At 46.9% G+C, this 12621-nt stretch overlaps 1 protein-coding gene across 1 annotated transcript; it reads left to right on the plus strand.

The window, feature by feature from the left end:
- The first annotated feature begins 1292 nt into the window (after window positions 1-1292).
- LOC140267221 (calmodulin-1) lies at window positions 1293-12233 on the plus strand. The gene is made up of 6 exons (XM_072362438.1): window positions 1293-1409; window positions 5864-5894; window positions 6694-6837; window positions 10026-10132; window positions 10261-10396; window positions 11026-12233. The coding sequence occupies exons 1-6, from the start codon at window positions 1407-1409 to the stop codon at window positions 11052-11054; spliced, it is 450 nt and encodes a 149-aa protein (XP_072218539.1). The 5' UTR covers window positions 1293-1406; the 3' UTR covers window positions 11055-12233.
- The last annotated feature ends 388 nt before the right edge of the window (window positions 12234-12621 follow it).

The raw sequence follows: 12621 nt of genomic DNA on the forward strand, positions 1-12621 counted from the left end.
GTAGACCTGTCGCATTTCCGTCTGTCTCGACAAACCAAATAATTATGAACTCGAAATAATCACAGACGCTAACAGACCGGAACAAACACGCTACTCAAAGGCGCTTTAGTTTCTTACTTTCGTGTATTTATATTTATTACGTTTCCATCAAGTGCCACTGCCTGGTGCAATGCAGGTCCCGTGCAGCCAATCAATGTGGCCGACACATTGAGTATAATATTGCAGGTCTGCAGTGGCCAATCAGAAACGCCATCACACACACAGGCGCCGCAAATTCTCCAGTGTCAACCGGGCTTCCTACACTTGTGGTATCCTTCCGCGGCTGCAAAGTAGTACCCTCTGTCAAGATGGAGTCCGCGCCTGTCTCAGAATAATATTTCCAAAAGCCTGAGCGGATTGTGCAGCCACACAATCTCTAATCATTTGATTATATGAATGTAAAGTTGGTCATTTGTATTTAAGGCTCATCATTAGTTGAAAGTAGTGACAGTTCACAATTACCCGTTTGTATTTAAAGGAGTAGTCTGTATTTCCCCCCCAAAGTCAGTGAAACAGGTAAACAACAAAACTGCAAATAAGTTAAAAACAGTCATATAGTGGTTTAATCTGGGCATCTTACAATTTAACTTAAAGGTGCCTTTTGCCATATTTATCAGGCTTACAGATATAAACATGGAAAATAAATGCACTCTCAGTTTGCATATGAACTTATCCTCATTCTTGACAGCTCAAAGTTAACTGGTGAACCACACAGACCCCACAATTGGTTTGGGTTCAACTAAATTAGCTATTTTATCTCTACTCCGTGTAACTTAATCTAAATCTGCACTATATTGCGTTTTGCAAGATCATACTAGAAAAACGGAAGCGAAATTAAAAAATGTTTAAAAATATGGATTCTGGAAGGTGATGGTCAGAGCAAACGTCCATTTTAATAACATCTATATGTACAAGCATTCATCCAGGATTTGAATGAAGTACTTAAACCCTACGTGTCTTCACTTTGGCTTTGCTCTACATGAAGTTGGCCAGTGGAAACTCCACAAGAATTTCTGCTGATAACACCATCCGAGCAAGAGAGCATTGTTGATAATAATGAATTACTTGTCAAACCCATCCCCAGTCATGCAGTTAAAACGAGCACGAGAATACTTTCCGTGCACTGCAGACGTTTCGGCCCCGGTGATTGGCGTGTCGGCTCTTGGAGGCCTTTCCTGCTGCAACAGCTCGGAATTGAAATAAGGAAGTGAGTGATAAGTGCTAGTGCGGCGGAAGGATACACAGACAATCCCCATTCTGGCCACGGCCAATATACACACTCCAAACCCGCCAGTGGAACTCCATCTAAGGAACGAGCACACTCCTAGTCTGCCTCCACAGACCAGCAAGCACACAACCCATCCGACATGGTATGTATAGTCATTCATTCTGTCTATCTGGGGGAAAAAAGCGTTTTAATCGTTGGGAACCCTGCGGTTTGCAAGTGCAGCCCCGCCGGAGCTTTTTTAAGATTTGTGTCGTTTCTGTATCTGCTGTTCAGTCACTGATTCCTCTTCCAAACCATTCGCGTGCACAGAGGAGACGGAAAACGCCCGCAAGGCGCAATTTATATGTTTTAGCGAATACAAAGGAATAAAACGAAGCCACGTTGTGGGCTGTTTGTGCTCGCCTTGCCCACTCTGTGTCTGGTATCGTGTCCACTTTTATATTAGGGCTGAATGTGCTTCATAACTGCGCAGTATAGACTGTTCGGTTACATCGTATCAAGTGGCGGGGTTACTGCTGCCCATTGCGACTCGAGTTCAAACTTGGGAGTAGATTTAGCGGCAGTGGGACACCTAGCAAGCTATTCTAGGTTATTACAGCATAATTCTGTAGCCATAAGTGCATTAGGGCACAATTTACAATCCGCCTTATGAGCGCAGGCGTGTGGGGAGGTACAGGGAGGAATATAAGAGAGCTATACTTCTACTGTAACAGGGAAGTACTTTCCTATATGTGCGTTTAGTTTTCTGTTACCGCTCGCGCGGAACCCACTTTTGGCGCTACTCATGATGTGAAGTGTCTGGCCGCGTTTGGTTTCCCCCTTTTTTCTTTTTTTTTTTTTGGATTGCACTAGCTTGCCTCTCGATCCGTGCTCATGAAGAGGAACCGCACTATTGTAGCTCGTCAGTGTTCCGCAACGGAAACTGACCATATTCTGTAATTGCAAGGTGACAGCGAGCGTCCGCGAGAGCCACCGAGAAGCGGTGTCGGACGCCGTTTCGCCTCCCCTGCAGCCTCTGAAGGTTTATCGTGGGCTGGGTTATCTGTTTGGGTTATGTCGGCTGATTTGGTTGGCTCCTTGCAAATTTTTCTATGCAAATGTAGCACCACTGTTGAGTTGCCCAAGAAGCTCGTTGTGGCACTGGTCACCGCTAAAGCATGAACGAGTTCAGGGAACTTTTCTCCGAACCAACACGAGTGAAACACGAATATTACGAGGCCACCGTGCTGTTCCTATATTTAGTTTCTACGCCCCATTCTGCCGTAGTAGACATTTAAAGGGAATTCTCTAGAGCTCAGTGACGTTACACGGTATTTTTTCTTTTGTTATTTTTTTTAATTTGTGGTCATTGCCATAGAAAAACGAGCAGGTTTCTTCAGAAGTTGGAGCCACTCTGTCACACTCACTCTGACATCTGCAGCCAGCTAATGAAACAGAGCCTCTCCACCAGCTATGTCACATAAGAAGTTACTAAGTGGAAATGATCTGGATGTGGAACAGAGGCCTTTCTGCCTGAGGGAGTCAAGAAGCTCTAGAACCCCCCCCTCCCCTTCCTCTCCTGTGCTGCCATCAGATATCCCACATATGGTATCAAGCTACTATTCAGTTTCACGTTGCAACGCGGCACAGTAATTGGAGTGTAAAGTGGAGTTGATGTTCGTCTCTGAAAAGTTTAATCCATGGGCGCAAGCCTCTTGTCTGCAGCAATAGGCCCACTGAGGTGGAAAGAGGCACATCCATTGAGGTGGAAGTATCGAATAAGTAGTGGAACCTCGCTGTGGCCCTATCCTGTTCCTGTTAAGCTCTTGTTTGCTGATGCATGTTTAGTAACTTGGTGCACACCTGATCCGCTACAATGAATAATTTATGTGCTTTGGCGGCAACGCATTGCTGTGTTCCGCGCTCCGGGTGTCTCGGAGCGATAAAGTCCTGTCTGTGGCGTGGAGGAGTCACCTGCCGCCACCAGCCATATGGTCAACTGGCTCTGCTGTTGGGTGCTGTTTGCACGCAGGAACCCCCCCCCCCCCCTGCAGACGCAGCTCAGCCTCGGGGCCTCTCTGTCTTTTGTCCGGCCTCAGAGAAAAGACGCGTTCAACGCTTGGTGCTGGAGAGGGAGTGTGTGTGTGTGTGTGACACTGACTCTTTGTGCTTCTATAAGAATGGATGAAAGTGTGTGTGTGTTTGTCACACCCATCTGTCAGAGTGACAGTTGGTTCTACACCTTGAACACGGGGCCGTTTGGGCACCTCACACTGACCGATCAGCCACACAAAAAGCACATTAAACATTGATCAAGCATTGTTCAAGGAGAACACCCGTGTTGGCATTCACTTTCACGCTGCCTCTCCGATCTAATTAAGCTTAGTGTGAGCAGGGAGGGGCTTGTTTTGTTGGTATGAGGGTGATATGGCATCAAATATGAGCGAAAGATGTTCCTCACTGTTCCAGAGAAGTGCCTCCTGCCTCCCACTGTCCTGTTTGGAGTGCTGAGGCCTGCTGCCCCTGGCAACAGTGGGAGTGGTTGACCCACTCATGCCAGTGAACCACTGCCAGCAGTGCACCCCACCACCTTTCAGCACACACACACATACGCAGACTCCCGTCCCCCTACAAGCTGTTATTTAGACCCAAAACCTGGCAGCAAACAACTCTGCCCATGGGACGCTGAGGATGGTGAATCACAGGGAGTTTCCTCTCGCATACTGGGAGAGAAAAAGAGACGCACGGAGGGGAAAGGTCTGGAGGAGGAGGATTTGGTATTGGCTGAGGTGCAAGGGTGAGGGGGAAAAAAGAAGAAATTGCTGGTGCTGCGGCACCAGAGGGCCCCAGCACCTTGGGTCTTGGCCAAAGGAGGATCTATAGCACTGAGTCACCAATCCCCACACCCTGTCTGCCAGGGGGGGGGCTGACGGAGACAGCAAAGATAGAGCAGGTATGATAAAGCCTGATAAAGACGGTGACTAAGGGAAGATGGAAATGCAGATTAATAAGTAGGGAATAAACATTTGGGAAAGCAAAAAGAAGGAAAGACTAAAAATACCAAGATGAAACTGGGAGCATTGGCCAAACTGGGTGTCGTTTTGGGATCAATACGACTGTTTTCAGATGGGGGGGTCAGGCATTGTTTGTGTGCAGTGCAGGTTACTGAATCAGGCCAGCTAGTCATACGAGAGCAGCTGAAGCTCCCCCGAACACTCCTCGCTGTCTCAATCGATCTGACCAATGGCCGCCGCCGCTGCTCAAACCGCGAGGTGAAGCCCCTCAGTTTGAAGAAAGCTAAAGGTCAGCTGGCGGCGGCGTCATGTGACAATCTGCTAAATCTTATCCAGACTAAACTAATCTAGTCCTTACGCAACAAATTCAATTTGCTGGCTTGATTTCCAAAATGAAATGGCCTCACCTCCAAACATGGCCTCATAATGAGGCTCAGGTCTCCGCAGTCACAGGATTCAGGGATGACTTCGTTATTGGATGCCTGCTCAGCTGTATCTAAAGCCAGGTTGCTCATACAAACACGTAAACATGATGATGGGCTGGAGGAACTCTCTCTGAGGCACAAATGGCTACTCTGACTAATTCACAGGAAACATGGGCATGGAAAGTATTGGTGTTGAGGAAGAAAGCCATTAAGGCGGACTGTGTGTGTGTGTGTGAGCGAGCATATGTGACTGCTCATGTTTGTCTGTGTGTGTTCCGTCTCTGCTGCCAAGTACAATGATGTCAGAGTGGTCTGTTAACAATGATAATAAAAATACCTTCATTTTTTATAAGGCAGGGGTGGTATCGGTGGGAGTTATTTGCACCAGTAGCTCCATGTGTACACTTTACCGCTAAGGGTGTTTGTGTGAAATGTGATGCTCGATTTTTACAACAAAAAAAAAAAAAAGAAGTTTGATCCAACTTTGTAAAAGGCTTGGCGGCGGATGCTTGTCTCCAAGCCATTTAAGGCTTGTGTGAGTCACTATCAGCCATTAGAAAACCAGGAACCAAACACCGTGGAGCACACACCCTGTACGTTCGCTCCTGGTGTGGAACCGGCGCCTCATCTGTTTTATCACAGCATCTCATAAAGCGTGGCCTGCCTTTCGACGTGGTTCTACATGAGTCCGTCGTGTGGAACCAGTCATCAGCTGGGAGCTAAAGGTCACGTGCTGTCTTTGCAGAGCTGGCTATCTTCCAAGCAGCCTATCAAACAAACGCAACCTTTCTAAAACTGCTTCGATAAGCCTCTGCTATCATGCTCAGCCAGGTCTGATAAAAGATTTCCAGCATCGTTTTATTGTTTTATGGCAACGTGGCACGGGAGAGGAGATGGACTCATATGGCATGAAACTTTGACACGTACGAGCTGGTTTGGTTTTGAATGTCTCGGGTGCGTTTTAGAGCTCTCAAGAAGAGAAGCCAGCTGGGGGCCTCTGGTGAGGCCAGTGTTGAGCCCTTGAACACAGTAGCCAGTGTTTAGCCACGTGCTGGTTGCTGGGCGGGCATGATGGGGAATGTAATGACGAAATGGTTTGAAATTTGATATATTTAGCCTTGTTGAGGAGCTTGCTTCTTTGTAACTATCTCCCTTTTTTTCTTCCCCTCAAACTACAGGCTGACCAACTAACAGAGGAGCAGATTGCAGGTAAGAACCCCCCCCCCCCCCCCTTCTTTCTCCCCTTTCCTCCCTCCCATACTTAGTTTTCTTTTGTAATATTGTTTACTGGCTACCAGTGAATTAGTTCCAGCCAGCGTTATTCAATAAAGTTCCGCAGTCATGTAAGGTAATGTCTCTCATTAGCTGTTCTGGCTGCTTCCACGTCACATGAAGTGAAACAGAACATTGAAGGATTTGGCATCTGCTCTCCCTCGGCCGATCATTAGCTTTTTCAGAACGAGCGGGACATAAGGGGGAGAAGTGTTCACGGCAGTCATGAGTCAGGGCCGAAAGCCACACTGAGCAGACCGTTTTCCAGCCGAGTGTCCGAGTTCTAGCACCTTGATATTCCTCATAAATAAATGATGGAGGCGTAGTTCTAAAAGTGGGAGCTGCATTTTCCCCTCAGTCAAACCCCCTCTGTGGTTAATTAGCTTGTGCTAAGACCCCCAAGGCTAATGCACACCATTGCCCATCTCACCCCCTCCGGTTGGGTTTATATGGCCTAGAGTTAAGAGGCCTAAGAAAACATCTTCTGCTTTTTTATCTGTTATGTTTTTCACAGTGCACGGTCCAAAAAAACCCTGTTAGGTGTCAGAGCTCAGCGCATTCGCAACTATTGGCTACTGTTTCCAGACAAGCCCAAACTTGGTTAACAGCGGCCCCTCGCCGCTAACAGGAATCGATTAACGCTGCGGAACAGACCGCGGTGCCCCGATATAACCTGTCTGTGTGACCATGCAGCGGCGCCGATCTAACCCTGCTCTTCTTATCCAATCCCCTGCAGAGTTCAAGGAGGCCTTCTCCTTATTCGACAAGGATGGCGACGGCACCATCACCACCAAAGAGCTTGGCACCGTCATGAGGTCGCTGGGCCAGAACCCCACAGAGGCCGAACTGCAGGACATGATCAATGAGGTGGATGCTGACGGTCAGTACGCTGCGCTCGATTTAGCCCAAGAGGCACAACTGTTCTCTGTCATACAGTAACTGCTTGAACATCTCCTGTGAAACTCAGTCAGAGGGCTGAATCATCACTAAATGTCTTGTGCGACAAAAGCGGTGGGGATTTAGATCAATTATGTGGATCACGTGGTGTGACAAAATGTGTCACTGGAAACACAATGAGCGCTCACCTCTGGCTGATGTGCTGGCAAATCATTAAATGTGCTCAATTTTTTCTGCGAAGCAACGGGGGAGGGTTTTAATATTTAGGTTAATATGATCCTCTTTTGTAACGGCGCCGGGTTTTTTTTTTAATCAGCAAAATGACCAGCAACTGTCGCTCCCATTTACAGGACTTTAAAAAAAAACTACACAGTTGTAAACTGGTTATTCATCATCGCTGCTGGGGATATGACCATGATTTTATGCCACTGCCTGACTTCGGTGTTAAATGGAAGGGGGATTAGACGGAGAGTCCATTACTAACCCACCTCGAAACACCCATCTCAGCGATGTTGTTGCCCATCTCCCTCCCTTTTCCGCCAACTGTCCAAGCCAACTGTCTGGCCAGCTTTATTGTCAGATGACATATCCTTGTGTCAGCAGTGTAGTCACTGTGTGTTCAGCTCCGTCATAGTTGACAGTCTCGGGGATATGGACGAGCAGGTGGAGTTTTCAGAACAGACTCAGTGTTGCTCCCCCTGCTGAGAGCCCATTCAGGGAGCCCATTGAGGGAGGGGCGCTGACACAGAAAAAAAGAGGTTGAAAGGAGCCCAAGAAGTTGGCTACGAGCTCAGAAGCTGACCGTCCTTGGGCAGCAAAGGATGTTATCAGTCAGTGGGGCCTTTATCACAGTGCTGCTCTGTCAGCTTATAGGATTTCGTAATGGGAGCACATTGATCAGAAGAAATCAATCGCACCGCAGCTTGGCTCCCCCCTTTTCAGTGAAACGTCCTCCCACCATCCTCAGTGCCACCCCACACCCCTGAGCTGCACCCAAGAGCAAACATACTCGCACACGAACCGTCACTAACATCCCCTTGTTCTGCCTCTGCCTCCCTTGGCTGATGCAATCTAGGTCAGACAGCAGTGAAGGTAGTCATGGAAAATAAAAGTGGTTACATAAGTCCTCTCTGCGCCCTGCACATCCAGTACCCACATCAGCAGCTATGGGATGTCAGCTAGCCCATTGAAAATCGGCGTCATTTACCAAACAGGGAGGCTGTGGCAAAGAATTACAATGAATGCAAGATGGGACGGACAGGTTTAGCAGGACAGGGAGCTGTGGAAAGAAACTGTTGCTCTGTAATCTCTGAGGAATGTGGATTACAGTATCAGATAGAATCTGGATGAACCTGCTCAGAGATGATGCAAAGGCTCCTGTATCCCTGACATTAACATAACACTGGATGTCAGAAGTTGCCTCAGCACACCACTCATCATTATACAGTCCTGCCGTTCCTCCTTAGTTCAGGGATGGAAGTCGACTTTCTGATGCGGGGGGGGGACCATCGTACGTACGAGCGTGCCGAGATGCCTCAGCCCTCTATAGTTTGCGTCAGCACCTCTTATGTGTAATCACACCATCTCCCACTCGGTTCACTCCTTATATTCTCTCCTCTTCACATCTCCCTCATCTCCATCTCCCTCTCTGCCACCCACTCACTTCCTTCCTCCCTCTCCTTTTTTTTTTGTCCCTCCCACCGTTTTCTCTTCTTCTTCCCATCTGCCTTCTTCCCTATCTTCATCCCGCCTTGCTTCCATCCCTCCTCCACCGCTGCAGCTGGCCTGAGGTTTAGCTGAGCAGATATCACCGGAGGGCGACTTCGCCTCTTTCGTCTCGCCCCCTCACTTCCTCAGATTGTGGTCCTCCAGTTGTCCCTGCTGTTGTCCAAGTCTGGCACCCCCCCTTCCCAGTGGCAGCATGTGTTCCCTCCGTGCTGCTGGGTGTCTCTGTGTTAGATAACGGGTCCTTAGAATGTTTCCCTGGGCTGGGAGATCGCCATCTGCCCCATCATATTACCGCATCCCTTTTTGTTCCACGCACACATCCACTCTCTTCTTTATCTGTTTCTGTGAGGCGTGCTCTCTCATTGGTTAATCTGCCTACAATCCCACCCTGGGGCTAATCCTCACGGGTCCTTTACCCTTGTCGTCCCTGACCTTCACTTCAATCCCCTTACACAGCTCTGTGTTTCTTGTCAGTTGTTGACGGGAAGGCACTTCCTCTCGGTCTTAACGCAGCTCCTGAGCTACACAATGGGAAGCTTTCCATGAGGTTCACTCTCCCATCATCCCTCCTGCGGTGTAGCTGATGAGCCACTGAGCTCCTCATAGATTCTTCCACTGTCAAGAGGGTCTGATCCCTTATTAATCCTGTTGTGACAACAGCTACACGGGTATTGATCTTACCGTAAACGCACACGGTGCCACCAGAACAGCAGCTGCCGTTAGCGCCACCTCAAACGCCGCCAGCGATTCGTCTGCTCAGACTCTTTGGCTTCTGGGTGAAGTACAAGCTGGAAAAAGAGGACAAAAAGAGAGACTGGAGGATGGATAACCGTGGATAAGAAGGGACGGAGCAGCTGGTTTGAAGTGCCCCACCCCCCACCTACTTGTCATCTCTCCTTCCCTTCTCCCTTCTGTGACTGGGCCACCAGAGGAGATGAGCCTGTGATTCATCCAGGCCCTCTTGAAGGCCGGGCAGCACAGCACACTAAATGTCTACATTACAGATGACTGGCCATGGCTTCCCCTCTTTGCAGTCTCGCTGTGTTACATATAACATTTTCCCAGGGCTTCCCTGAGGAAGAAAGGGAAACACAGTTTCTCACACACACACACACACACACACACCCTCTCCTTTAAGCCTGTAGCAGATACTAGGTGGATACTAAAAAGGTTTGAGGGCTCCTCGCCTCCCACGATTAATCAGTCTCAAGTTGCTCCCTCGCTGGCAGTCTGGACAAAGTTCTGGCCCACAGGATAATGAAAATGTTACTGTCATACACGGGTAAAAAAAAAAGAAAGAGTTAAAGTACTAAATTAATATTTTCAGTCGAGTGCTTTTCATCAGCTAAATGCCGGTTAAATTTTCTCTATTTATCAGAGTTGGCTTTTAGGTGATTGCAGTTTAGGGTTGATTAAATGTCCCTCATCGATCACCCATTCTAGGTAATGGAACCATCGACTTCCCCGAGTTCCTGACCATGATGGCCAGAAAAATGAAGGACACAGACAGCGAGGAGGAGATCCGCGAGGCTTTCAGGGTATTTGATAAGGTAAGGAAGGTCTAACCAGCACCACGAGGAAATGATACTTTACACAGCTGACAAACCTGTATGGTTTCAGTCTTAATCGACCTGTTGTCAGCGTTTCACTCGTTTGATTCTGTGCCGCATGCTTCCAGGACGGAAACGGCTACATCAGCGCCGCAGAGCTGCGTCACGTCATGACGAACCTCGGAGAGAAGCTAACAGACGAGGAGGTGGACGAGATGATCAGAGAAGCAGACATTGACGGAGACGGACAGGTCAACTATGAAGGTAAAAGGAAGCACGTGCTAAACTGTCACGGAGCCGAAATAGCTTCATTTTCTAGGCCAAGGTGTAAGCTTTTATTAAACCGACTGAACCGAGCGCCTCATTTTCCAAGCTTTGCATTTCACTGCAAAACAAGCTGGCGACGCGCTGGATGTTATTTGTAAGGGGGGGGGGGGATGCATCCTTCTGAATTATCATCACTGAGCTCAGAGCGTTTTTGCTCTTTCTTGCATGCATTTTCTAGAAGGCTGTTGATATATTTTTAACATAAATCTTAGTTGAAACATGCCCTACTTGTAGATTTGCGCTGTATCGCAGAGAGGAAATGCACTCGGAGGACAATAAAAGCCTCGTGTTCTTCATTCATTTTTATTTTTTTTAATTTGCACGTACTCCTGCGCCGCTGTGAGCACAAAGCACGAGGTTTTTAATCAAACGGGTTTAATGAGATGAACATGGAAGCTGTTTGGAAAAGGGGGACAGTAATTAGGATGTGTGTTCCGAACCTGCTCAAGTTGATTAAAAAATTAATAAAGCATTTAACAATTTAGCAGGTGACTGCTCTCTGTGGCAACAGGCTGCGTCGTAAACCTGATGACCTCATTGTCCTCTCTCTCTCTCTCTCTCTGCAGAGTTTGTACAGATGATGACCGCAAAGTGAAGCTCGCCCGCCCCATCCCGTCCCCTCTTAGAAGAAAAGAAAAAAGAAAAAAAAGGCGAAAAAAAAACCCAATCAAAATGTTTTACTTACCTCTTGGAAAAAAAAAAAGAAAAAAAAGTTCATTTATTCATACCGTTTCTGTATAGAAAAATAATTGAATGTTGAAATAAAAATATCCTTCTGTCCACACGGGAAAAATATATGGAAAAATATACAAAAAATGTCTGCATGAAAATGATGGTTAGTGATCCTGTCCCCTCCTCCTGAAGATCAGTTTAGCATCAGTACTTGACGAGTTAAAAAAAAACCAATGACAACAAACCCTGTAACTACGACCTTCAGACTAAAGCTAAAGCATCTGGCTAACTCCTTCCAGTTCCATTTGCTCGTGGTAAATGTCTGGGCTGGCCATCTCTTCTTTCTCTGTTTTCTGTTTTTCTTCATGCATGCAGCTTGAGACCGGAGCACTAACCCCCCCCCCACCCCTCCCAAAAAAAAGAAAACCCTCTTTCAACCCCCTCTGACCCCCCATCCCTCCTCCGGGCTACCAGAGCGTGCTGATTCCACTATAAGCTGTCCTCTTGTTGGTTTGGTACAGTTTTTTTGTATTTGGAGAGGAACCCTGTACTGTTGAAATAAGAGAATATACCAGGTTCTAACTCAAGCGTTAAAAGTGGAACGGGACTTAATTGTATGCTAGATAAAAAGAGTAAAAAACAAACAAAACAAAAAAAAAACTTAAAAAAAAACAATACAAAAAAAGCAAAAAAACAAACATTTTCAAACATTTGGCATGTTCTTTTGTTTTTGTTATGTTATTTGGACGGCCATCTTAGTTTGCCCTTCCCTTTTTAAAGGACGGGGGACTTAAAGTCTTACGGTGAGCTTGTTTTTCTTTGCTTTTTTTTTTTTTTGTGCTGAGATGGAGTGTCCTCTTTTCTTGCAAGAGAGAATCACTGGCCTTCACTTTTTCTTTTTCTTCTTCTGTTTTTCAACTCAGATGAGAGCGTAGTGAGGGGGGGCGTGTGCCGTGTTTCGCGGCAGCGCACGCTGCCAAGTGTCGGCACACCAGTCTTTGCAACTGTTCGTCTGAGTTCAGTTTACATTCATTCCAAGTTGTACATGCTAGTCTTTATTTTATTTTAATTTTTTTTTTCAAATAAAAGACCATGAACTTTATCATGTCTTATGTCATTTTTCTTATGCTTGATTGTGACAATGATCTATAAAGGCAGCATAACAAGTCTGTATGTTGTTTACCGACTAGACAAATGTGTCAACAATAAATGATTATAATCATCTCCACGTGCTGTGTCTGGGTGATGTTAAGCAGGACTGTAATTCTGTGCATCATTACATGGCGCTGAGCTGCTCACAGGGGAGGCAGCGGAGTGTGTTCACTCTCCTGCTCAGCCATGGATATACATACACCATCTATGACGCCTCTCTTCCCTCTCAAGACGACCCAGCTGGTTGCTAGGCAACAGAAGCATGCTGAAACTGGGATGATGGGTTGTTTTTTTGGGTTTTTGTTTTTTTTAAAAGGCAAGTGGGAGTTTGAATAAAG

This window comes from Leuresthes tenuis, unplaced genomic scaffold (genome assembly GCF_036924035.1).
Source record: "Leuresthes tenuis unplaced genomic scaffold, fLeuTen1.0.hap1 SCAF_13, whole genome shotgun sequence".
NCBI classification, from domain to species: domain Eukaryota; kingdom Metazoa; phylum Chordata; class Actinopteri; order Atheriniformes; family Atherinopsidae; genus Leuresthes; species Leuresthes tenuis.